This window comes from Oncorhynchus mykiss, chromosome 25, assembly GCF_013265735.2.
Source record: "Oncorhynchus mykiss isolate Arlee chromosome 25, USDA_OmykA_1.1, whole genome shotgun sequence".
In the NCBI taxonomy this organism is placed as follows: domain Eukaryota; kingdom Metazoa; phylum Chordata; class Actinopteri; order Salmoniformes; family Salmonidae; genus Oncorhynchus; species Oncorhynchus mykiss.
The window spans coordinates 45,082,690-45,109,332 of NC_048589.1; the positions used below are offsets into that span (position 1 = coordinate 45,082,690).

Consider the following 26,643-nt stretch of genomic DNA (forward strand, 5'->3'; position numbering starts at 1 on the left):
TAATTAATTTGATACATGGTGCCTGTTACAAAAGACCAGCTGCTAACCGTCTGGGGGAGGAGAGGAGGAGGGGCCAGAGGAGAGGAGACCAGAGGAGAGGCCAGAGGAGAGGAGGAGGGGCCAGAGAAGAGGAGAGGAGGCCAGAGAAGAGAGGAGGTGCCAGAGGAGAGAGAGGAGGGGCCAGAGGAGAGGAGACCAGAGGAGAGGCCAGAGGGGAGGAGGAGGGGCCAGAGAAGAGGAGGGGAAGCCAGAGGAGAGGCCAGAGGAGACGAGGCCAGAGGAGAGGCCAGAGGAGAGGAGGAGGGGCCAGAGAAGAGGAGGCCAGAGAAGAGAGGAGGGGCCAGAGGAGAGAGAGGAGGGGCCAGAGAAGAGGAGGCCAGAGAAGAGGAGGCCAGAGGAGAGGAGGGGCCAGAGAAGAGGAGGCCAGAGAAGAGAGGAAGGGCCAGAGGAGAGGAGGAGGGGCCAGAGAAGAGGAGGCCAGAGAAGAGAGGAGGGGCCAGAGGAGAGGAGGGGCCAGAGAAGAGGAGGCCAGAGAAGAGAGGAGGGGCCAGAGGAGAGAGAGGAGGGGCCAGAGGAGAGAGAGGAGGGGCCAGAGGAGAGAGAGGAGGGGCCAGAGGAGAGAGAGGAGGGGCCAGAGGAGAGAGAGGAGGGGCCAGAGAGGAGGGGCCAGAGAAGAGAGGCCAGAGGAGAGAGAGGAGGAGCCAGAGGAGAGAGAGGAGGGGCCAGAGGAGAGAGAGGAGGGGCCAGAGGAGAGAGAGGAGGGGCCAGGTGGCTGCATCTATTACAGTACGATCTAAGTTAGCCTTCAGGAGTTCTCTAGACCGAGGGGATCATTCATTATTGAATGCCCTGGAATACCTGTCAGTCTGTCAGCGTCACTATAGATAGTTTAGAAACGTCTAAATAATGTATTTTAACTAGCTAGATAAGAGATGCTGTACCTGGGTGGGAACTCTCCATGGTGGAGTCAGATCGTATGGGGGAAAGCTGTGGCTCAGGATGCGTCTGGGGTACGTAGAACATCTCCTCACTACCGTGTGGTTTATACGGCAACAGAACTGTCAGCGCCGCCTGCCTAGACGGGCCGGTACCAGTCAGCCTCTGGGGAGGTGTGAAGCATTGTGGGAAGGTGGAGGTTGCCGTTGCCGTGGTGATCTGGACTGAGGCGTCGGCCGTCTCCTGCCCCTGTCTCCAAATTGGCCCTCTGTTCTCCTGCGACCCCGTCTTATTGGCCGGAGCAGGATCGGGGGCGTAACCTAGGCTCTCGTCTTCGTCAACACTGCTGGAGACGGCAGAGGAGTGTCTGACAGGAGCAAAGGACAGAAGTCTCCGGGACCTCTCTTCAGCCCCTTTCGGACCAGGGGAGAGGGTGATGTGGAGGTGGGAGACCTGACCTGTCCTGGTGGTCCAAGCTCCAGAGACCCAGTCTGCTCCAGAACCCATGATGGACCCAGGACGTCCTTCGTCGGGGTGAGCCCGGGAAATCTGCCCGTACATGACTGGGGTCAGAGGGAGAGGAGCTGCAGAGTGGGGAGGACCAGTAAAGGGGTTCTCTTGGTCTCTACCAGGCAGCTGGATGGGAGAGAGGAAGACCGAGGAAGAGGAGGGAGAGGGAGACCGAGGAAGAGGGGGGAGAGGGAGACCGAGGAAGAGGGGGGAGAGGGAGACCGAGGAAGAGGGGGGAGAAGGAGACAGAGGAAGAGGAGGGAGAGGGAGACCGAGGAAGAGGAGGGAGAGGGAGACCGAGGAAGAGGAGGGAGAGGGAGAGAGAGTGTGACAGTGTTAGGGTCCAGAGGACATTACTTTTCTTAAACACCAGGTCATCTGAGTGTGATTAACAGTGTCAGTCTATAACAGATCTGAGTGTGAATAACAGTGTCAGTCTATAACAGATCTGAGTGTGAATAACAGTGTCAGTCTATAACAGATCTGAGTGTGAATAACAGTGTCAGTCTATAACAGATCTGAGTGTGAATAACAGTGTCAGTCTATAACAGTGTTAGTCTATAACAGATCTGAGTGTGAATAACAGTGTCAGTCTATAACAGTGTTAGTCTATAACATATCTGAGTGTGAATAACAGTGTTAGTCTATAACAGATCTGAGTGTGAATAACAGTGTCAGTCTATAACAGTGTTAGTCTATAACAGTGTTAGTCTATAACAGATCTGAGTGTGAATAACAGTGTTAGTCTATAACAGATCTGAGTGTGAATAACAGTGTCAGTCTATAACAGTGTCAGTCTATAACAGTGTTGGTTTATAACAGATCTGAGTGTGATTAACAGTGTTAGTCTATAACAGTGTCAGTCTATAACAGATCTGAGTGTGAATAACAGTGTTAGTCTATAACAGTGTTAGTCTATAACAGATCTGAGTGTGAATAACAGTGTCAGTCTATAACAGTGTTAGTCTATAACAGTGTTAGTCTATAACAGATCTGAGTGTGAATAACAGTGTTGTCTATAACAGATCTGAGTGTGAATAACAGTGTTAGTCTATAACAGATCTGAGTGTGATTAACAGTGTTAGTCTATAACAGATCTGAGTGTGAATAACAGTGTCAGTCTATAACAGTGTCAGTCTATAACAGTGTTAGTCTATAACAGATCTGAGTGTGAATAACAGTGTCAGTCTATAACATATCCGAGTGTGAATAACAGTGTCAGTCTATAACAGTGTTAGTCTATAACAGATCTGAGTGTGAATAACAGTGTTAGTCTATAACATATCCGAGTGTGAATAACAGTGTCAGTCTATAACAGTGTCAGTCTATAACAGTGTTAGTCTATAACAGATCTGAGTGTGAATAACAGTGTCAGTCTATAACAGTGTTAGTCTATAACAGTGTTAGTCTATAACAGATCTGAGTGTGAATAACAGTGTTAGTCTATAACATATCCGAGTGTGAATAACAGTGTCAGTCTATAACAGTGTCAGTCTATAACAGTGTTAGTCTATAACAGTGTCAGTCTATAACAGTGTTAGTCTATAACAGATCTGAGTGTGAATAACAGTGTCAGTCTATAACAGTGTTAGTCTATAACAGTGTTAGTCTATAACAGATCTGAGTGTGAATAACAGTGTTAGTCTATAACAGATCTGAGTGTGAATAACAGTGTTAGTCTATAACAGTGTTAGTCTATAACAGTGTTAGTCTATAACAGATCTGAGTGTGATTAACAGTGTCAGTCTATAACAGTGTTAGTCTATAACAGATCTGAGTGTGATTAACAGTGTCAGTCTATAACAGTGTTAGTCTATAACAGTGTTAGTCTATAACAGTGTCGGTCTATAAGTGTTGGTCTATAACAGATCTGAGTGTGAATAACAGTGTTAGTCTATAACAGTGTTAGTCTATAACAGTGTCAGTCTATAACAGTGTTAGTCTATAACAGTGTTAGTCTATAACAGTGTTAGTCTATAACAGATCTGAGTGTGATTAACAGTGTCAGTCTATAACAGTGTTAGTCTATAACAGTGTTAGTCTATAACAGATCTGAGTGTGATTAACAGTGTCAGTCTATAACAGATCTGAGTGTGAATAACAGTGTCAGTCTATAACAGATCTGAGTGTGATTAACAGTGTCAGTCTATAAAAGACCTGAGTGTGAATAACAGTGTCAGTCTATAACAGTGTCAGTCTATAACAGTGTTAGTCTATAACAGATCTGAGTGTGATTAACAGTGTCAGTCTATAACAGTGTTAGTCTATAACAGTGTTAGTCTATAACAGATCTGAGTGTGAATAACAGTGTCAGTCTATAACAGTGTTAGTCTATAACAGTGTCAGTCTATAACAGTGTCAGTCTATAACAGTGTCAGTCTATAACAGTGTCAGTCTATAACAGTGTTAGTCTATAACAGTGTCAGTCTATAACAGTGTCAGTCTATAACAGTGTCAGTCTATAACAGTGTCAGTCTATAACAGTGTTAGTCTATAACAGTGTTAGTCTATAACAGTGTTAGTCTATAACAGATCTGAGTGTGAATAACAGTGTCAGTCTATAACAGTGTTAGTCTATAACAGTGTTAGTCTATAACAGATCTGAGTGTGAATAACAGTGTCAGTCTATAACAGTGTTAGTCTATAACAGTGTCAGTCTATAACAGTGTCAGTCTATAACAGTGTCAGTCTATAACAGTGTTAGTCTATAACAGTGTTAGTCTATAACAGATCTGAGTGTGAATAACAGTGTCAGTCTATAACAGTGTTAGTCTATAACAGATCTGAGTGTGAATAACAGTGTCAGTCTATAACAGTGTTAGTCTATAACAGTGTTAGTTCTTTAGTCAGTAAGCGGTAAAGATAGATTCAGCTGGGATTCTACCTGCTCCTGTCCCGGCTCCTGTCCCGGCTCCTGTCCCGGCTCCTGTCCCGGCTCCTGGCCCAGGCGTGTCTTTCTGTCTCTGGGGTACAGACTGCTGCTGTTGGCCTGTGATCCAGTCATGGTGGATGTGTCTCTGGACATGGAGCAGTGTGTCGAGGTGGTGGTGCTCTCCCTCCCCTGCTGCTGGGGCCGTGTCTGAGGTAGCCACCCCTGCACTGTGGGTTGGGAGACACCTTCTAAGGTGAACTGGGACACCTGTAGAGGCTCGGGGAGGGGGGAGCGGCGGGAGGTGGCAATGGTGATGGAGGTGAGGGGTGGAGGGTGCGTTCTAGGGAGGACGTATAACCCCTCTCGGAGGGCGATCTGTCTGACCCGGTCCTCTAGGTCCTGCCTTAGAGGGGTACGCAGCTCAACGCTGTCGTCAAACGGGTTCCTGCTCAGCTGCTGTAGCTGGTGGGACAGACAGTCCTCTGCTGCCTTCAGGGCCCTGAACTGCTTCTTCTCCCCAACCAACTGCTCCTCAGGCTGGGGTAGGGAGGGAGGCTGGCCCCCTGGACCTACAAGGCTGGACGCAGTACTGCTGTCCGTGTCCGTGCTCCTCGGGTTCTGAACCAAGGAGAAAGAACCACAATCAACTGACCAGGAAAATAAAAAACGACGTTAACTCCTAAAACATCTCTCCCAAAAGACTGAACCAGTTGAGTGCTTTCGATGACTTCAATCGCACATAAAGTAGAAAGGAAACGATCTGTAGAAGACTTGTCTCCACACCACACCGGTGAACAGCATGCTGGAGAGGACACACGTCCCAAAACACCACAACCATCCCACCACTACAAACTCCATGCTGCCCCCTACTGCAGAGGAGCCATGAGATCAACTTTTTCTGCACAAGTACAGTGAAATGCCTTTCTTGCTTGTTCTTTCCCAACAATGCAGTAATCAAGATCAGTGCCAATTCTATACTTACAATGTGAAGGGATACTGGAGTGGTAGGGGCAGGTTTATATAGAGGGAAGGTGACTAGGCATCAAGATGAGTAGCAGCAGCAACTATGGATGGTGATATGTGAGTGTGTGTGTGTGAGTGTGTGTGTGTGAGTGTGTGTGAGTGTGTGTGCGTGAGTGAGTCAGTATGTTTGTGTGTTATGTGAGTGTGTGTGTGGTAGTGTCAATGTGTTGAGTGTGCAGACTCAGTCAAATATTATTTGGACAAAGTAGAAGTCGAGGCAGGATAAAGTAGAAGTCGAGGTAGGATAAAGTAGAAGTCAAGACAGGATAAAGTAGAAGTCTAGGCAGGATAAAGTAGAAGTCGAGGCAGGATAAAGTAGAAGTCAAGACAGGATAAAGTAGAAGTCAAGACAGGATAAAGTAGAAGTCGAGGTAGGATAAAGTAGAAGTCAAGACAGGATAAAGTAGAAGTCGAGGTAGGATAAAGTAGAAGTCGAGGCAGGATAAAGTAGAAGTCGAGGTAGGATAAAGTAGAAGTCAAGACAGGACAAAGTTGAAGTCAAGACAGGATAAAGTAGAAGTCAAGACAGGATAAAGTTGAAGTCAAGACAGGATAAAGTCGAAGTCAAGACAGGATAAAGTCGAAGTCAAGACAGGATAAAGTAGAAGTCAAGACAGGATAAAGTAGAAGTCAAGACAGAGTAGAAGTTGAGGCAGATAGTTAACAAAATGGCTACACAGACTATTTACAGTCTATGTCTGGGGAGTAAAAGCTGTTCAGAAGCCTGTTGGTGTCAGACTTGTTGCTCCAGTACCACTTTCCCCCCTCCCCTAGGATCCAGTTGCCCCCCTCCCCCTAGGATCCAGCTGCCCCCCTCCCCTAGGATCCAGTTGCCCCCCTCCCCCTAGGATCCGGTTGCCCCCCTCTCCCTAGGATCCGGTTGCCCCCCTCCCCCTAGGATCCGGTTGCCCCCCTCCCCCTAGGATCCGGTTGCCCCCCTCCCCCTAGGATCCGGTTGCCCCCCTCCCCCTAGGATCCGGTTGCCCCCCTTCCCCTAGGATCCGGTTGCCCCCCTCCCCCTAGGATCCAGTTGCCCCCCCTCCCCCTAGGATCCAGTTGCCCCCCTCCCCCTAGGATCCAGTTGCCCCCCCTCCCCCTAGGATCCAGCTGCCCCCCTCCCCCTAGGATCCAGCTGCCCCCCTCCCCCTAGGATCCAGTTGCCCCCCTCCCCCTAGGATCCAGTTGCCCCCCCTCCCCTAGGATCCAGTTGCCCCCCCTCCCCCTAGGATCCAGCTGCCCCCCCTCCCCCTAGGATCCAGCTGCCCCCCCTCCCCCTAGGATCCAGCTGCCCCCCTCCCCCTAGGATCCAGTTGCCCCCCTCCCCCTAGGATCCGGTTGCATAGGGAGGTGTTCAGTCCCAGGGTCACAAGCTTAGTGACGAGCTTGGAGGGGACTGGGGTTGAACGCTGAGCTGTATTCAATGAACAGCATTGTCACATAGGTATTCCGCTTATCTAGGTGGGTTAGGGAAGTGTGGAGTGCAATTGATATTGCGTTGTCTATGGATCTGCTGCGGGGCAGCATGCACATTGGAGTGGGTCATGGTATGTCAGGGATGGTGGAGTTGATGTTAGCCATAACCAGCCTTTCAAAACACTTCATGATTACAGGTGTGAGTGCTACAGGGTGGTAGTCATTGTGGCAGGTAGCCTCAAGAGTTCTCGGGAACAGGAACGATGGTGGTCAGCTTGAGACATGTGGGCATTACAGACTGGGACGAGGAGAGGTTGAAAATAACAGTCAATAGGCCATGCAGCTGGTCTGTGCATGCTGGGAACTCGCCCCCGGGAATTACAGTCCTGCCCCGCGACCTTAGGACTTGACTGAAGAGCGAGATAACCCAGTCCTCTGGGTCAACGGGTGCCCTCATGCACAACTCTGTGTTGTTTTTGTCGGATGTAAAATGCAGTGAGTTTGTCTGGTAGAGAGGCATCGTTGGGCAGATCACGGTTGGGTCTTCCTTTGTAATCCGTAATGGACTGTAGCCCCTTGCCACATGCGGCGGGCGTCAGAGTAATATGATTATACCTTGTTCCTATATGGTCCTTTTGGTGTTTGATGGCTCTGCAGAGGTTGTAGTGGGACTTCTTGTACTTGTTCCTGTCCTCAGCAGTAGCATCAAGGTTGTCTGTGATAGCTCTGTGTGTGGTAGCCCTGTGATAGCTCTGTGTGTGGTAGCCCTGTGATAGCTCTGTGTGTGGTAGCCCTGTGATAGCTCTGTGTGTGGTAGCCCTGTGATAGCTCTGTGTGTGGTAGCCCTGTGTGTGGTAGCCCTGTGTGTGGTAGCTCTGTGATAGCTCTGTGTGTGGTAGCCCTGTGATAGCTCTGTGTGTGGTAGCCCTGTCCTTTAGCTTAGCACCAACCTCTGTGTTAATCCAGGGCTTTTGATTGGGTTAAGCAGCGAACCCTCACTGTGGGGACGGCATCGGGGATGCATTCCCTAATGAAGATGGTGACGGAGGTGGTTAGCTCATCGACTCTATTGACGGAGTCCCAGAACATATTCTAGTCAGACCTAGCAAAGCAGTCCTATAGCATAGCCTCCGATTCAGAGGATCATTTCTCAATGGAGCGTGTCACGGGTACTTCCTGTTTGAGCTTCTTCTACTTGTAGACAGGAAGCAGGAGTATAGAATCATGGGGGCGGATAAGGGAGGGCCTTTAACGCTTGCGTGTGAGTAGAGTAAGAGTGGTCTTTAGCGCCCCTAGTGGCAAAGGAGACGTGTTGCTGGAAGTCGCGCATTACGTGTCGGAAATTGAAACGCAGCCATGGATTCCCGCTTGTTCGTAGCCTCGTCCAGTTCGTTGAGTTCCAGCCCGTTGTGGTTGTCCTGACGTGGAATATCTACAGCAGTCTTGATGACAAATAAACTCTCTCTGGGAGGTAGATGGGTCTGCATTTGACAATCAGGTATTCCAAGATGGGTGAACAATGGGTAGAGACTTACACTGCACTAGAGTCAACACACCATTTGCTGTTGATTTAGAGACATACCCCTGCCCCTCTTGATTTCCGTGAACCTAATGGCCTGTCCGCTCGGTGAATGGAGAATCCCTTCTCCTGCTTCTTTTTGGCCGGCATTTCCTCTTGGGTAGCCCGAAAATAGCGTCGGAATGACACAACGAGCCCAGGGCTGATGAGTCGAAGTCGAAGCCGGAATTAAGGTTAGTAACTGCCGATCTGATGATTCAAAAAGTCGAACAATAAGAAATGATAGCCGATACATTTAAGTGAAAAAAAAAAAAAAAGTTAAGATAAACGTCCAAAAGAATCACAAAATAGCAACGTGGGTTGGAGCTAGCAAGACGGCAGGCATACAGTACGACGCCATCTTCCCTCTCATAACAGAGAGTAGCAATAGTAGAAAACTGCTTAGAGTAGGATCGCAAAATTACTGTATCTTTACCAAAAACTACCTGGTTTTCTAGAAATCCTGGTTTGAATATTCCTGGAATTAGGAGGGAATAAGCAGGAAATCCAGGAATCCTACAACTAGGGATTGCTGGAAAACCTGGGATTTTTTTTTCAGTTACGAAAATTTTTCAACCTTAGCAAAGATAGTTAAGAGGTTTGAAAAACAACATTCTTGAAGAAGAACCACCACACCCAGCCATTCCACGTGTTTGATCTATTCCGGAGATAGTCAACTCATTATCAAGCCCTTGACAAGCTGGATAAGATGAGCTAGTTCAGGACTACTGCTCATTATCAAGCCCTTGACAAGCTGGATAAGATGAGCTAGTTCAGGACTACTGCTCATTATCAAGCCCTTGACAAGGTGGATAAGATGAGCTAGTTCAGGACTACTGCTCATTATCAAGCCCTTGACAAGGTGGATAAGATGAGCTAGTTCAGGACTACTGCTCATTATCAAGCCCTTGACAAGCTGGATAAGATGAGCTAGTTCAGGACTACTGCCCATTATCAAGCCCTTGACAAGCTGGATAAGATGAGCTAGTTCAGGACTACTGCTCATTATCAAGCCCTTGACAAGGTGGATAAGATGAGCTAGTTCAGGACTACAACAAAATTGTGAAACATCTAACCTAACCTGCTTAGATGCTAGGATAGGCTAGTTGGTGTAACAGGTTCATAAACAGATTTCTTGGAACATCACACCATGCCTGAGACTGACACACCTCACAGTTACCTTACCCACCACACCGGGGCAGTCCAAGGAGAGGAGGCTAGCATCAAAATGAGACAACATTCACATGGTTTAAAACAGAGAGTGAGGAAGTTGAGCCTTGCCTATACATTTGGTGTTCAGGAGTGATTCCTGATAGTACCTTTAGTGGGTGGGTGTTTGGTATTGAATAGGAGCGACTATGACAGTACCTTTAGTGGGTGTTTGGTATTGAGTGACTAAGATAATACCAAACACCCACTACAGGTACTGAGTGACTAAGATAGTACCTGTAGTGTGTGTTTGGTATTGAGTGACTAAGAAAGTACCTGTAGTGGGTGTTTGGTATTGAGTGACTAAGATAGTACCTGTAGTGGGTGTTTGGTATTGAGTGACTAAGAAAGTACCTGTAGTGGGTGTTTGGTATTGAGTGACTAAGAAAGTACCTGTAGTGGGTGTTTGGTATTGAGTGACTAAGATAGTACCTGTAGTGGGTGTTTGGTATTGAGTGACTAAGACAGTACCTGTAGTGGGTGTTTGGTATTGAGTGACTAAGACAGTACCTGTAGTGGGTGTTTGGTATTGAGTGACTAAGACAGTACCTGTAGTGTGTGTTTGGTATTGAGTGACTAAGACAGTACCTGTAGTGGGTGTTTGGTATTGAGTGACTAAGACAGTACCTGTAGTGGGTGTTTGGTATTGAGTGACTAAGACAGTACCTGTAGTGTGTGTTTGGTATTGAGTGACTAAGACAGTACCTGTAGTGGGTGTTTGGTATTGAGTGACTAAGACAGTACCTGTAGTGGGTGTTTGGTACTGAGTGACTAAGACAGTACCTGTAGTGGGTGTTTGGTATTGAGTGACTAAGACAGTACCTGTAGTGGGTGTTTGGTACTGAGTGACTAAGACAGTACCTGTAGTGGGTGTTTGGTATTGAGTAGGAGTGACTAAGACAGTACCTGTAGTGGGTGTTTGGTACTGGGTGACTAAGACAGTACCTGTAGTGGGTGTTTGGTACTGAGTGACTAAGACAGTACCTGTAGTGGGTGTTTGGTACTGAGTGACTAAGACAGTACCTGTAGTGGGTGTTTGGTACTGAGTGACTAAGACAGTACCTGTAGTGGGTGTTTGGTATTGAGTAGGAGTGACTAAGACAGTACCTGTAGTGGGTGTTTGGTACTGAGTGACTAAGACAGTACCTGTAGTGGGTGTTTGGTACTGAGTGACTAAGACAGTACCTGTAGTGGGTGTTTGGTATTGAGTGACTAAGACAGGACCTGTAGTGGGTGTTTGGTATTGAGTGACTAAGACAGTACCTGTAGTGGGTGTTTGGTATTGAGTAGGAGTGACTAAGACAGTACCTGTAGTGGGTGTTTGGTACTGGGTGACTAAGACAGTACCTGTAGTGGGTGTTTGGTACTGAGTGACTAAGACAGTACCTGTAGTGGGTGTTTGGTACTGAGTGACTAAGACAGTACCTGTAGTGGGTGTTTGGTACTGAGTGACTAAGACAGTACCTGTAGTGGGTGTTTGGTATTGAGTAGGAGTGACTAAGATAGTACCTGTAGTGGGTGTTTGGTATTGAGTGACTAAGACAGTACCTGTAGTGGGTGTTTGGTATTGAGTGACTAAGACAGTACCTGTAGTGGGTGTTTGGTATTGAGTGACTAAGATAGTACCTGTAGTGGGTGTTTGGTATTGAGTGACTAAGAAAGTACCTGTAGTGGGTGTTTGGTATTGAGTGACTAAGACAGTACCTGTAGTGGGTGTTTGGTATTCAGTGACTAAGATAGTACCTGTAGTGGGTGTTTGGTACTGAGTGACTAAGACAGTACCTGTAGTGGGTGTTTGGTATTGAGTGACTAAGACAGGACCTGTAGTGGGTGTTTGGTATTGAGTGACTAAGACAGTACCTGTAGTGGGTGTTTGGTATTGAGTGACTAAGAAAGTACCTGTAGTGGGTGTTTGGTATTGAGTGACTAAGACAGTACCTTTAGTGGGTGGGTGTTATGGTATTGAGTAGGAGCGATTATGACAGTACCTGTAGTGGGTGTTTGGTATTGAGTGACTAAGAAAGTACCTGTAGTGGGTGTTTGGTATTGAGTGACTAAGACAGTACCTTTAGTGGGTGGGTGTTATGGTATTGAGTAGGAGCGACTATGACAGTACCTTTAGTGGGTGTTTGGTACTGAGTGACTAAGACAGTACCTGTAGTGGGTGTTTGGTATTGAGTGACTAAGACAGTACCTTTAGTGGGTGTTTGGTACTGAGTGACTAAGACAGTACCTGTAGTGGGTGTTTGGTATTGAGTGACTAAGACAGTACCTGTAGTGGGTGTTTGGTACTGAGTGACTAAGACAGTACCTGTAGTGGGTGTTTGGTATTGAGTAGGAGTGACTAAGACAGTACCTGTAGTGGGTGTTTGGTATTGAGTGACTAAGACAGTACCTGTAGTGGGTGTTTGGTATTGAGTGACTAAGACAGTACCTGTAGTGGGTGTTTGGTATTGAGTGACTAAGACAGTACTTGTAGTGGGTGTTTGGTATTGAGTGACTAAGACAGTACCTGTAGTGGGTGTTTGGTATTGAGTGACTAAGACAGTACCTGTAGTGGGTGTTTGGTATTCAGTGACTAAGATAGTACCTGTAGTGGGTGTTTGGTATTGAGTAGGAGTGACTAAGACAGTACCTGTAGTGGGTGTTTGGTATTGAGTGACTAAGACAGTACCTGTAGTGGGTGTTTGGTATTGAGTGACTAAGACAGTACCTGTAGTGGGTGTTTGGTACTGAGTGACTAAGACAGTACCTGTAGTGGGTGTTTGGTATTGAGTGACTAAGACAGTACCTGTAGTGGGTGTTTGGTACTGAGTGACTAAGATAGTACCTGTAGTGGGTGTTTGGTATTGAGTGACTAAGACAGTACCTGTAGTGGGTGTTTGGTATTGAGTGACTAAGACAGTACCTGTAGTGGGTGTTTGGTACTGAGTGACTAAGACAGTACCTGTAGTGGGTGTTTGGTACTGAGTGACTAAGATAGTACCTGTAGTGGGTGTTTGGTACTGAGTGACTAAGATAGTACCTGTAGTGGGTGTTTGGTATTGAGTGACTAAGACAGTATCTGTAGTGGGTGTTTGGTACTGAGTGACTAAGACAGTACCTGTAGTGGGTGTTTGGTACTGAGTGACTAAGACAGTACCTGTAGTGGGTGTTTGGTACTGAGTGACTAAGATAGTACCTGTAGTGGGTGTTTGGTACTGAGTGACTAAGACAGTACCTGTAGTGGGTGTTTGGTACTGAGTGACTAAGACAGTACCTGTAGTGGGTGTTTGGTACTGAGTGACTAAGATAGTACCTGTAGTGGGTGTTTGGTATTGAGTGACTAAGACAGTACCTGTAGTGGGTGTTTGGTACTGAGTGACTAAGATAGTACCTGTAGTGGGTGTTTGGTATTGAGTGACTAAGACAGTACCTGTAGTGGGTGTTTAAAGAGTATCTCTCTCTTGATCTCCTCTATGCGTTGTCTATCCTCCGTGTTGAGCTCCAGAGTTTCACAGTGCTGCCCCGACACCTTCAGCCTCAGCCACTCTGGGGGTTGACACAATCAGGGCAAGTTGGGATACAAACATCAACATGTATGTTATAACCTGGGAATGATCTTTAATTCGCTTTTATCAAGAGTGTCCCGGGAACAGTGGTGGAAAAAGTACCCAACTGTCATACTGCAGTAAAAGTAAAGATACCTTAATAGAAAACGACTCGAGTAAAAGTCACCCAGTAAAATACTACAAGAAAGAAAAAGTGTAAAAGTATTTGGTTTTAAATATCCTTAGTATATTTAAATATACTTAAATATATTTATATATTGAAAAGTAAATGTAATTGCTAAAATTTACTCAAGTATCAAAAGTAAAAGTAGGCTAAAAATCTTTTAAAAGTCCTGATATTAAGCAAACCAGACAGCAACGTGTTCTTGTTGTGTTTAATTTACAGACAGCCAGGGGCACTCTCCAACTCTCCAACACTCCAACTCTCCAACTCTCCAACACTCCAACTCTCCAACACTCCAACACTCCAACACTCCAACTCTCCAACACTCCAACACTCCAACACTCCAACTCTCCAACTCTCCAACACTCCAACTCTCCAACACTCCAACACTCCAACACTCCAACTCTCCAACTCTCCAACACTCCAACTCTCCAACTCTCCAACACTCCAACTCTCCAACACTCCAACTCTCCAACTCTCCAACTCTCCAACACTCCAACTCTCCAACACTCCAACTCTCCAACTCTCCAACACTCCAACACTCCAACTCTCCAACACTCCAACACTCCAACTCTCCAACACTCCAACTCTCCAACTCTCCAACACTCCAACACTCCAACTCTCCAACTCTCCAACACTCCAACACTCCAACACTCCAACTCTCCAACACTCCAACACTCCAACTCTCCAACTCTCCAACACTCCAACTCTCCAACACTCCAACACTCCAACACTCCAACTCTCCAACACTCCAACACTCCAACTCTCCAACACTCCAACTCTCCAACACTCCAACTCTCCAACACTCCAACTCTCCAACACTCCAACACTCCAACACTCCAACTCTCCAACACTCCAACTCTCCAACACTCCAACACTCCAACACTCCAACTCTCCAACACTCCAACACTCCAACACTCCAACTCTCCAACACTCCAACTCTCCAACACTCCAACTCTCCAACACTCCAACTCTCCAACACTCCAACTCTCCAACTCTCCAACACTCCAACTCTCCAACACTCCAACTCTCCAACACTCCAACTCTCCATTTACAAATGAATCATGTGTTTAGAGAGTCCGCCAGATAAGAGGCAGTAGGGATGACTGGGATGTTATTTTGAGTGCGTGAATTAGACCATTTTTCTGTCCTGATAAACATTCAACATGGACGTCTGGGTTTCGGGGAAATTGTATGGAGTAAAAAGTACTTCATTTTCTTCAAGAATGTGGGGAAGTAAAAATGTCCAAAATTATAAATAGCAAAGTACAGATACCCAGAAAAACAACTTAAGTAGTACTTTCAAGTATTTTTACTTAAGTAATTTACACCACTGCCTGGGAAATAAATACAAAAATCAGAAATGCCCATTTAAAGTGTTTAAAATCCCCAAAATGGTCACCAAGCCAAGGTTATCCCCAAATAAGAGGGAGCTGCGCCACATTGCTGGCTTAGATGCACCACTATGTAAAAATACCTGCCCCCCCCTACACACTAACGACTAGGCTACCTGCCACCTCTACACTCTAACCACTAGGCTACCTGCCTCCTCTACACTCTAACCACTAGGCTACCTGCCTCCTCTACACTAACCACTAGTGTACCTGCCGCCCCTACACTCTAACCACTAGGCTACCTGGCGCCCCTACACTAACCACTAGTCTACCTACCGCCAGTACACAAACCACTAGGCTACCTGGCGCCCCTACACTAACCACTAGTCTACCTACCGCCAGTACACAAACCACTAGGCTACCTGGCGCCCCTACACAAACCACTAGGCTACCTGGCGCCCCTACACAAACCACTAGGCTACCTGCCCCCCATACACACTAACGACTAGGCTAACTGCCGACTCTACACTCTAACCACTAGACTACCCTGCCTCCCCTACACTCTAACCACTAGGCTACCTGCTGCCCCTACACTCTAACCACTAGGCTACCTGCTGCCCCTACACTCTAACCACTAGGCTACCTGCCTCCTCTACACTCTAACCACTAGGCTACCTGCCTCCTCTACACTCTAACCAGTAGGCTACCTGCCTCCTCTACACTCTAACCAGTAGGCTACCTGCCACCCTCTACACTCTAACCACTAGGCTACCTGCCTCCCCTACACTCTAACCACTAGGCTACCTGCTGCCCCTACACTCTAACCACTAGGCTACCTGCTGCCCCTACACTCTAACCACTAGGCTACCTGCCTCCTCTACACTCTAACCACTAGGCTACCTGCCTCCCCTACAGTCTAACCACTAGGCTACCTGCCTCCCCTACACTCTAACCACTAGTCTACCTGCCTCTCCTACACTCTAACCACTAGGCTACCTGCCTCCCCTACAGTCTAACCACTAGGCTACCTACCGCCCCTACACTCTAACCACTAGGCTACCTACCTCCCCATAATGAGTATATCAGTTGGATATGACTTAGGGAGTTCCAGTATACTGTAAGCTTTGAGACATGCCTTTATTTGCATTAGCTTACTTTATTCCAGTCTGTTTATAATTCAGTTGATCTTAACTAAGGGGAGTTTTCCTCTGGGCTTTTTCTAGGCCCAATGGCTGTTTCCTCGTCTCCTCACGATGCTGCCGCCTGCCTTCACCACTGGTCTCAAACCCAGTTTAAATCAATACAGCTTACTGTTTCCTAGAAATCTGATTTTTTTATTTCGGTTTCGGGATCATTTAACTTCAGTGATGTCGTACCAGACCAGGCCTCAGCTCACCGGGCTCGGGTCAGACCAGGCCTCAGCTCACCGGGCTCGGGTCAGACCAGGCCTCAGCTCACCGGGCTCGGGTCAGACCAGGCCTCAGCTCACCGGGCTCGGGTCAGACCAGGCCTCAGCTCACCGGGCTCGGGTCAGACCAGGCCTCAGCCCACCGGGCTCGGGTCAGACCAGGCCTCAGCTCACCGGGCTCGGGTCAGACCAGGCCTCAGCTCACCGGGCTCGGGTCAGACCAGGCCTCAGCTCACCGGGCTCGGGTCAGACCAGGCCTCAGCTCACCGGGCTCGGGTCAGACCAGGCCTCAGGCTTCAGGTCACCGGGCTTGGGTCAGACAAGGCCTCAGGCTTCAGCCCACCGGGCTCGGGTCAGACCAGGCCTCAGCTCACCGGGCTCGGGTCAGACCAGGCCTCAGCTCACCGGGCTCGGGTCAGACCAGGCCTCAGCTCACCGGGCTCGGGTCAGACCAGGCCTCAGCTCACCGGGCTCGGGTCAGACCAGGCCTCAGCTCACCGGGCTCGGGTCAGACCAGGCCTCAGCTCACCGGGCTCGGGTCAGACCAGGCCTCAGCTCACCGGGCTCGGGTCAGACCAGGCCTCAGCCCACCGGGCTCGGGTCAGACCAGGCCTCAGCTCACCGGGCTCGGGTCAGACCAGGCCTCAGCTCACCGGGCTCGGGTCAGACCAGGCCTCAGCTCACCGGGCTCGGGTCAGACCAGGCCTCAGGCTTCAGGTCACCGGGCTTGGGTCAGACAAGGCCTCAGGCCTCAGCTCACCGAGCTTGGGTCAGACCAGGCCTCAGCTCACCGGGCTCGGGTCAGACCAGGCCTCAGCTCACCGGGCTCGGGTCAGACCAGGCCTCAGCTCACCGGGCTCGGGTCAAAGCAAGATCAAATTTTCAGTTCTGATGAGAACTCTTAAACTGCATTCGGGTCTCGTGTTCAGTCCGGGCAGTTTCAATTATGTGTGAAGTAAATACACTGAAGGCTTCTACCTGGTGGGATAATGTGCCAATCTGCTTCTACCTGGTGGGATAATGTGCCAATCTGCTTCTACCTGGTGGGATAATGTGCCAATCTGCTTCTACCTGGTGGGATAATGTGCCAATCTGCTTCTACCTGGTGGGATAATGTGCCAATCTGCTTCTACCTGGTGGGATAATGTGCCAATCTGCTTCTACCTGGTGGGATAATGTGCCAATCTGCTTCTACCTGGTGGGATAATGTGCCAATCTGCTTCTACCTGGTGGGATAATGTGCCAATCTGCTTCTACCTGGTGGGATAATGTGCCAATCTGCTTCTACCTGGTGGGATAATGTGCCAATCTGCTTCTACCTGGTGGGATAATGTGCCAATCTGCTTCTACCTGGTGGGATAATGTGCCAATCTGCTTCTACCTGGTGGGATAATGTGCCAATCTGCTTCTACCTGGTGGGATAATGTGCCAATCTGCTTCTACCTGGTGGGATAATGTGCCAATCTGCTTCTACCTGGTGGGATAATGTGCCAATCTGCTTCTACCTGGTGGGATAATGTGCCAATCTGCTTCTACCTGGTGGGATAATGTGCCAATCTGCTTCTACCTGGTGGGATAATGTGCCAATCTGCTTCTACCTGGTGGGATAATGTGCCAATCTGCTTCTACCTGGTGGGATAATGTGCCAATCTGCTTCTACCTGGTGGGATAATGTGCCAATCTGCTTCTACCTGGTGGGATAATGTGCCAATCTGCTTCTACCTGGTGGGATAATGTGCCAATCTGCTTCTACCTGGTGGGATAATGTGCCAATCTGCTTCTACCTGGTGGGATAATGTGCCAATCTGCTTCTACCTGGTGGGATAATGTGCCAATCTGCTTCTACCTGGTGGGATAATGTGCCAATCTGCTTCTACCTGGTGGGATAATGTGCCAATCTGCTTCTACCTGGTGGGATAATGTGCCATTCTGCTTCTACCTGGTGGGATAATGTGCCAATCTGCTTCTACCTGGTGGGATAATGTGCCAATCTGCTTCTACCTGGTGGGATAATGTGCCAATCTGCTTCTACCTGGTGGGATAATGTGCCATTCTGCTTCTACCTGGTGGGATAATGTGCCAATCTGCTCCTACCTGGTGGGATAATGTGCCAATCTGCTCCTACCTGGTGGGATAATGTGCCATTCTGCTTCTACCTGGTGGGATAATGTGCCAATCTGCTTCTACCTGGTGGGATAATGTGCCAATCTGCTTCTACCTGGTGGGATAATGTGCCAATCTGCTTCTACCTGGTGGGATAATGTGCCAATCTGCTTCTACCTGGTGGGATAATGTGCCAATCTGCTTCTACCTGGTGGGATAATGTGCCAATCTGCTTCTACCTGGTGGGATAATGTGCCAATCTGCTTCTACCTGGTGGGATAATGTGCCAATCTGCTTCTACCTGGTGGGATAATGTGCCAATCTGCTTCTACCTGGTGGGATAATGTGCCAATCTGCTTCTACCTGGTGGGATAATGTGCCAATCTGCTTCTACCTGGTGGGATAATGTGCCAATCTGCTTCTACCTGGTGGGATAATGTGCCAATCTGCTTCTACCTGGTGGGATAATGTGCCAATCTGCTTCTACCTGGTGGGATAATGTGCCAATCTGCTTCTACCTGGTGGGATAATGTGCCAATCTGCTTCTACCTGGTGGGATAATGTGCCAATCTGCTTCTACCTGGTGGGATAATGTGCCAATCTGCTTCTACCTGGTGGGATAATGTGCCATTCTGCTTCTACCTGGTGGGATAATGTGCCAATTGGCTTCTACCTGGTGGGATAATGTGCCAATCTGCTTCTACCTGGTGGGATAATGTGCCAATCTGCTGCTGCTCATACTGTGGAGTTGCATTAGTGCCACATTGGGGAAAATATTATCATACATTTTTTTGAGGGGGGGGGAGTGTTCCCGGGACAGTTACCTGTGTTAATCCCTACCCAATACTTGTGGTAAGCAGACCCTAGGTAGGTACTATTAGTGCATCACACTCTCAAATGGAGCCCTATTCCCTACTTAGTGTCCCTACGTTTGCTCAGAGCCCAATAGGCCCTGGTCAAAAACAGTGCACTACAGAATAGGGCTCCATTTGGGTCGAAACCTTGGTAGTGGGTTAGTTACTGACCTCTGGCTCTGCTTTCCTCCAGGTCTGCTGTGGCGGTACTGGCTCGGCTGGACAGGGACGCCACCGTGGCTGGGGACTCATTCTGGAGCAGCCTGGCTACCCTGGCTGCTAGAGAACTGCTGCTGCTGCCACCATCACTCAGAGCATCTCCACCCTGATCCCCACCGTGGGCCGGCTCAGACAGACCTCCACACCCCTGCTCAGAGCCCACGGGACAGGAGGACGAAGAGGACGAAGAGCTTCCCTCTTCTGGAGCCATCTGCACTTCTGGGTCTCCTCCTCCCACTGTTGTTGTTGGAGCCTGCTGCAGCTTGCCAACGCCAGCATCACCCAATGAGGGACCAGGTTGGCTGACCGGCATAACTGACAACAGCACAGGGCCAATCCGCGTGTCCGAGAGGCCAGCACTGCAGCCCTCAGGCTCCGCCCTCCGCACAGATTTGGTCAGGAGGAAAGTAGAGCTACTGCCAGAGATGTCCTGTGGTGGTCTCCCATAATGCTCTCTGTGCTCAGAACTGTCCTGTGGTGGTCTCCCATAATGCTCTCTGTGCTCAGAACTGTCCTGTGGTGGTCTCCCATAATGCTCTCTGTCTTCAGAACTGTCATGTGATCTCCCATGATGCTCTTGGTCTTCAGAACTGTCATGTGATCTCCCATGATGCTCTCTGTCTTCAGAACTGTCACCTGGTCTTCCATGATGCTCTCCGTCTTCAGAACTGTCCCTTGGTCTTCCATGATGCTCTCTGTCCTGTAGTAGTCTCGCAGACTCCTCTCTGGCGGGTGTGGACTGATGCTCTGCTTCTCTGGTTAGCCTGACATGACCTTCCCCGTTGTAGGCAGAGCTCTCCCTCTCCTTATCCCTCTTCCTAACTGCCGGCAGCATGGAGTCAGAGGAGGAGCGGGCCCAAAGCAAGGAGGAGTGACTCCTTGGGTCCCCCACCCCGGCCCCACCAGAGGAGGAGGTGAAGGAGGAGTCCTGGAATACCTCCATCTTCCTCCTGAGAGAGAGGAGCAGGATGTCGTCGTCAGAGTGGAGGAGGTGGGAGGAGGCGCTAGAGGAGGAGGACCCACCAGACACAATGTTTTCAGCCCGGCCCAGCAGAAGCCTAATGTCCTGCAGAGTCTGGGAGCCTACGAAGGAATCATCAGGATTACTACGATCAATGGTGGTGTTAACCTGGGGACAGGACGCTACTGCACTGTCTCTGTACTGAGACAAGACGTCTCTGTCCATGTCTCTGTTCCTGTATAAACTGTCTCTGTCTTCATCTTTGTAGTGAGATAAGCTGTTTTTGACCCTGTCTCTGTACTGAGATAAGCTGTCAGCACTGGACTCAAGCCCCCCTGCCAGCTCTATAGCAGCCTGGGTAGAGACATTCACTCTGCTGTCTCTCTGATGTTGCTCAGTGGACTGTAGGTCCGGAAGCAAGCCAGGGTACTTTTTATTTTTGGACTCTGGTGCAGGGAGCTGGTAGATGTGGAGGTCAAGGGGCTGGGTGGACTGTGGTGCAGGGGAGGATGCTTGGAGGCAGCGAGGATCCTGCTGGGAGTCCTGGAGCACTGTGTTATCCACTGAGATATCCAGGGGGCAGAGGGCCATCCTCAGACTGCCCTGGCTGGGAGACCTGTCTCTGTCTGGTCCCGGAGAGGGGGACAGGCAGCTCCTGGTGTTCTCTGCCTGGCTCCTTATGGGATGGAGATGGAGGCTGTCCACACTGAGAGGTAGAGACATGCTTGAGGCCACAGACAGCAGGCTGGACCTGGAGAACTCTCCTTTATGAGGGCTGTCGCCTGGGAACACCACGGGAGAGGAGAGGATGTTACTTGGGTCTAATCTTGAATGCTGATTGGTTAAAACCGCATTTCAGACAGTGTCTACCGGCTAAATCTATGATGTTAAAATGCCTATTTACTCTGTTCCATCTGACTGTACAATCCACTGTCTCATCAGCCCAGCCAGGCAATTTATAAACGTGATCTCCACTATATGGAGACGAAGGTCAACTAGTTTGAAGTGTTTCCAGATTCAGTTTGAAGTGATTGTGTTAGCTGTGTTGTTGGCTAGCTCCTCTGAACAACAGTGTCCTGATGAGAGAACATATTTTCTATACCAGGTGAAATTGCGCCTCGTTGGCTCATTGTTATGGATGTATCCAAATAAATGTCACTAGAAAACAGCTTAAACAAATACAGCTACTTTGTTGTTATTCTGGCTACGCTGTTTGACGTGACTGTAAATTAGCCGTAGTTGGCTAGCTAGCAAGCAGGAGATAAGAACGTTGCCAGCCAGTCTGGCAATGGAACATTTAGAACCAACGACTGGGTCGGGTCCATAGATACAGAACATTTAGAACCAACGACTGGGTCTCGTCCATAGATACAGAACAAAAAGACTGAACAACTGGGTCTCGTCCATAGATACAGAACAACAAGACTGAGCGACTGGGTCTCGTCCATAGATACAGAACAACAAGACTGAGCGACTGGGTCTCGTCCATAGATACAGAACAAAAAGACTGAACAACTGGGTCGGGTCCCATAGATACAGAACAACAAGACTGAGCGACTGGGTCTCGTCCATAGATACAGAACAACAAGACTGAGCGACTGGGTCTCGTCCATAGATACAGACCATTTAGAACCAACGACTGGGTCTCGTCCATAGATACAGAACAAAAAGACTGAGCGACTGGGTCTCGTCCATAGATACAGAACATTTAGAACCAACGACTGGGTCTTGTCCATAGATACAGAACAAAAAGACTGAACGACTGGGTCGGGTCCATAGATACAGAACAACAAGACTGAACAACTGGGTCGGGTCCATAGATACAGAACAAAAAGACTGAACAACTGGGTCGAGTCCATAGATACAGAACAACAAGACTGAATGACTGGGTCGTGTCTCTGGCAACTGAACCAATAGAACGAACGACCAGCTGGCTTGGGAAGCAACCCTATATTTGTTTCAGGACTATTTCTGGTGGAAGGATGAAATAATAAGAATAAATTCATAACACTGCCCTTTAGGATGGCTACCTACCTACCTACCTACCTACCTACCTACCTACCTACCTACATACCTACCATCAGAAGGCTGTCATTTAGGATGGGTTCCCTACCTACCATCAGAAGGCTGTCCTTTAGGATGGGTTCCCTACCTACCTACCATCAGAAGGTTGTCATTTAGGATGGTTACCTACCTACCATCAGAAGGCTGTCCTTTAGGATGGGTACCTACCTACCTACCTACCTACCATCAGAAGGCTGTCCTTTAGGATGGGTTCCCTACCTACCTACCATCAGAAGGCTGTCCTTTAGGATGGTTCCCTACCTACCATCAGAAGGCTGTCCTTTAGGATGGGTTCCCTACCTACCTACCATCAGAAGGCTGTCATTTAGGATGGTTACCTACCTACCATCAGAAGGCTGTCCTTTAGGATGGGTTCCCTACCTACCTACCATCAGAAGGCTGTCATTTAGGATGGTTACCTACCTACCATCAGAAGGCTGTCCTTTAGGATGGGTTCCCTACCTACCCACCATCAGAAGGCTGTCATTTAGGATGGTTACCTACCTACCATCAGAAGGCTGTCCTTTAGGATGGGTTACCTACCTACCTACCATCAGAAGGCTGTCATTTAGGATGGTTACCTACCTACCTACCTACCTTCAGAAGGCTGTGTGCTCTTGGTTGGCGTGCCAGTGGCTGTGGATCCCTTTATGGTGCACAGATCAGTGGGAGAGAACTCTGGCTCTCTGATTGGCCCTCGAGGTCCAAAGGGATTGAGGATCGTAGAAGGAGATTGGTCGATCCCAAGGTTGTGAAGGTACATCTGCAGATCAGAATCAAAACAGTCATATACAGTGAATCCATGAGAATATGTCATTGTATAGATATGGTGTTATTTTCAGATCAACAGAGCAGCCAACATTGGACAGCATCCCTCCTCACATAAGTTGTAAAATTAGTCTTACCGGAATCCTTTCGTCAATGTTGAGCTCCCTCTCCCTGTGTGGTGAGGATGGTTTGGAGGTCCAGTACGGGGCATAGTTATCCACCTCCAGACTGACCACAGAAGAAGAAGCAGCCCTGATGGGCACCTCAAAGTTCTGCCCGCTGTGGTCACTGTCCCGGGAGCTGGAGAGGACGTCTCGCTTTGATGACACGTTATTGAAGCGTCCCAGGCTGATGAAGGGAGAGGGCTCGGTTGGAGCACCACTGGGCTGTTCAGGTCCACCTCCTGACTGAACCCTGTCTGACCCTGACCCTCCCCGGCTCCTCTCCAACTCCCTGGGCTGCCCTGTAGCACTCTCCTCCTCTGGCTGTGTCTGGCTGCTGTCCTGGTCAGTGTGTGTCTGTGCATGCTGAGCTCTCTGGATAGACGTGACCACTGTGTTGAGGGAGGAGTGGGACTGAGACCTGCCCATGGGGGATGGCCCTCCTACAGGCCCCGCTGTGTCCTCTCTCTCAGGAAGACCACTACCTGCTGCCTCCCCTCTGCTAGGGGAGGAGGGTCCAGATTCACACATGCTGAGGGTCTGGTTGCCCAGCCGTGGTTGAGTCAACATACGGGTCAGAGAGTCAGAGACTGCATCGTAGGCCTTCTGCTTGGGAGAGACCCCGGAGAAGCCCTGAAGAGACAAGTTGTCATAGAACGACATCTTGTTTGAACTTTGGTTGGCCTTCCAGGCATCAACCTTCTGTAGGTAGTTAAGACTGGGGAGAGAATGGTGGCTTCTTCCCGAGGGCTCCTGTACTGTCTCTCTGGCAGGCAGAGGGGGGTCCCGGACAGGGGTGGCTCTATCAGGCAGGGTGTCTACAGCAGGCTGGGGCGAGACTCTGGAGCCTGAGGAGCGCTGAGAGACCTCCATGTTAAAGGTGAGGGCAGACAGCTTAGTGCTGGATCTGACTGGAGCGTGGAGGAACACACCTGGGGTGGACTGGGACACGGGCTGGGGCAGAAGGCTCAGGAACGAGACGTCTGGTTCTGTGCCTGTCTGGTTGCCTGAGGACCAGAGGTCTCTCTCCCTATGGCCTCGCTCCACACTGAACCCTGCTGAAAACTGGGGCCCGACCCCAGCCCCTGGCCCTAACACACTGGCCCGTAGCCCTCTGGTCACGCTCAACCTCCCTTTGGCGGATCCAGTGGTTGAAACATTAGGTGTATTGGTGACAATGTCAGGTGTGTTGACTTCACTGTGTAAGGAGGGTATGGGCCCACGGCTGGTACCTCCCTGGGTCTCTGCTCCAGGCTCAGAGTCCAGACTCCTCTCTAGCTCCGAGCAGAGCTGCCTGCGGGACGCATTACTGCTTTCATCCGGCTGGCTGCTCAGGGAACGGATGGTGATGTTGGAAATTTCAGACATCCGTGAAGACTGTTTACTTTTGAGTTTCTCCGTCTTCTCAGGTGAGACGGAGGCTCCTCCTTGAGGGCCTTCTCTTCTCCCTGTGACTGGCGGTGAGACGTCAGGCAGCAGCTCAGGTGAGACGTCAGGCAGCAGCTCAGGTGAGACGTCAGGCAGCAGCTCAGGTGAGACGTCAGGCAGCGCTCTTTGGCTCACATCCCTCTCTTCTCTCAAGCCATCTGGTTTGGAAACACAGCTGTCACTCCTGGATTCTCCCCCAAAGAAGTTAGTCCTCTTGAGAGAGGTCTCAGAGGCAGAGGAGACGGCACTGCTGCTACCGCTGGGCATGCCAACGTCCTTCTGGAGCAGATCCAGCAGCTTTCTGACAGGGATGTCCCCGCTGAGGAACGAAGCGTTGTCGTCAGGGAGCACGGCCAGAGGTCTGTCTGGGTCAAGGAGACTGGTACGTGTCTAGTGATCAGAATCAGAAACCGCCTTTATTCGCAAAGGACATTTACATATACACAGAATTTTACTTGGTGATATGGTAATGCCAGCATTAGAGAAAATATAGAGACAGAATATAGATGGAGGAATTTACACAGTATACATATAGTATACCATATAGTATACCATATATATATATATATATATATATATATATATATATATATATATATATATATATAAAATTCTATATAATATAGATCTTCCCCCTCCCTGCCCCCGACCAGTACCCCAGAACGATGAGTCTTCTGCCCCTCGTTATCACTGACGGTGGTTGGGTAGCGGTCCTCCCCTGGTTGTCCCAACCCGTCACCAGGGGACATGCTGTGTTCGGAGAGCGAGCAGCAGCTACTGGCCCTCTCCTCTGACCGAGACAGGGTGGAGGTGTGACCGAGAGGGTGCTGAGACAGAAAGCATAAATCGTACCAAACACAAAACAAACCAGCTATGGACACTAATTGGGGCAGCAGGTAGCCCCGAGATTAGAGCATTGGGCCAGTAGCTGAAAAGTCACTGGTTTGAATCCCAGAGCAGACAAGAGGAAAAATATGTCACTTGTGCCCTTCAGCAAGACACTTAACCCTAATTGCTTCAGGGGCGCTGGTGACAATGGTGACCCTGGCCCCATTACCTAGGGGTGTCTAAGGGGGAGTTGGGATATGCGAGAACCACATTTCCAAAACACACTTGTACCAGTGTCTAACAGGACAAATATAAACACCTCCTAAATTATTATTATAATTGTCTTGTTGCTACCAGAACCACTAAACACTATCACCAGACAATGTTGATTTTCTGTTTATTCTTTATTTCCTCTGATGGTGTTAGCTCTGTGATCTGGTGGTGTTGGCTTCATTTAGCTCTGTGATCTGGTGGTGTTGGCTTCATTTAGCTCTGTGATCTGGTGGTGTTGGCTTCATTTAGCTCTGTGATCTGGTGGTGTTGGCTTCATTTAGCTCTGTGTTCTGGTGGTGTTGGCTTCATTTAGCTCTGTGTTCTGGTGGTGTTGGCTTCATTTAGCTCTGTGTTCTGGTGGTGTTGGCTACATTTAGCTCTGTGATCTGGTGGTGTTGGCTTCATTTAGCTCTGTGTTCTGGTGGTGTTGGCTTCATTTAGCTCTGTGATCTGGTGGTGTTAGCTCTGTGATCTGGTGGTGTTGGCTACATTTAGCTCTGTGATCTGGTGGTGTTGGCTACATTTAGCTCTGTGATCTGGTGGTGTTGGCTTCATTTAGCTCTGTGATCTGGTGGTGTTGGCTACATTTAGCTCTGTGATCTGGTGGTGTTAGCTCTGTGATCTAGTGGTGTTGGCTACATTTAGCTCTGTGATCTGGTGGTGTTAGCTCTGTGATCTGGTGGTGTTGGCTACATTTAGCTCTGTGATCTGGTGGTGTTAGCTCTGTGATCTGGTGGTGTTAGCTCTGTGATCTGGTGGTGTTAGCTCTGTGATCTGGTGGTGTTAGCTCTGTGATCTGGTGGTGTTGGCTCTGTGATCTGGTGATGTTGGCTCTGTGATCTGGTGGTGTTAGCTCTGTGATCTGGTGATGTTAGCTCTGTGATCTGGTGATGTTAGCTCTGTGATCTGGTGGTGTTAGCTCTGTGATCTGGTGACGTTAGCTCCATTTGGCAGGCTAGCACAGTAAGAGGGACAAGAAGTAGCAAGCATTGCATAACTACATCAGC

General features: G+C 49.0%; 1 protein-coding gene across 3 annotated transcripts in view; it reads right to left on the reverse strand.

Moving 5' to 3' along the window:
- The window catches only part of alms1 (ALMS1 centrosome and basal body associated protein), a 62,877-nt gene that overhangs the window by 30,403 nt on the left and 5,831 nt on the right, over positions 1-26,643 (reverse strand). For all 3 annotated transcript variants that reach the window (XM_036962586.1, XM_036962585.1, XM_036962584.1), the window contains exons 5-11: positions 25,192-25,362; positions 23,084-24,925; positions 22,776-22,941; positions 19,106-20,896; positions 12,937-13,052; positions 4,331-4,936; positions 942-1,572 (exon numbers count right to left, since the gene is read on the reverse strand). In XM_036962586.1, coding sequence (XP_036818481.1) covers positions 942-1,572; positions 4,331-4,936; positions 12,937-13,052; positions 19,106-20,896; positions 22,776-22,941; positions 23,084-24,925; positions 25,192-25,362 — 5,323 coding nt within the window. The remainder of the gene's footprint in view (positions 1-941; positions 1,573-4,330; positions 4,937-12,936; positions 13,053-19,105; positions 20,897-22,775; positions 22,942-23,083; positions 24,926-25,191; positions 25,363-26,643) is intronic.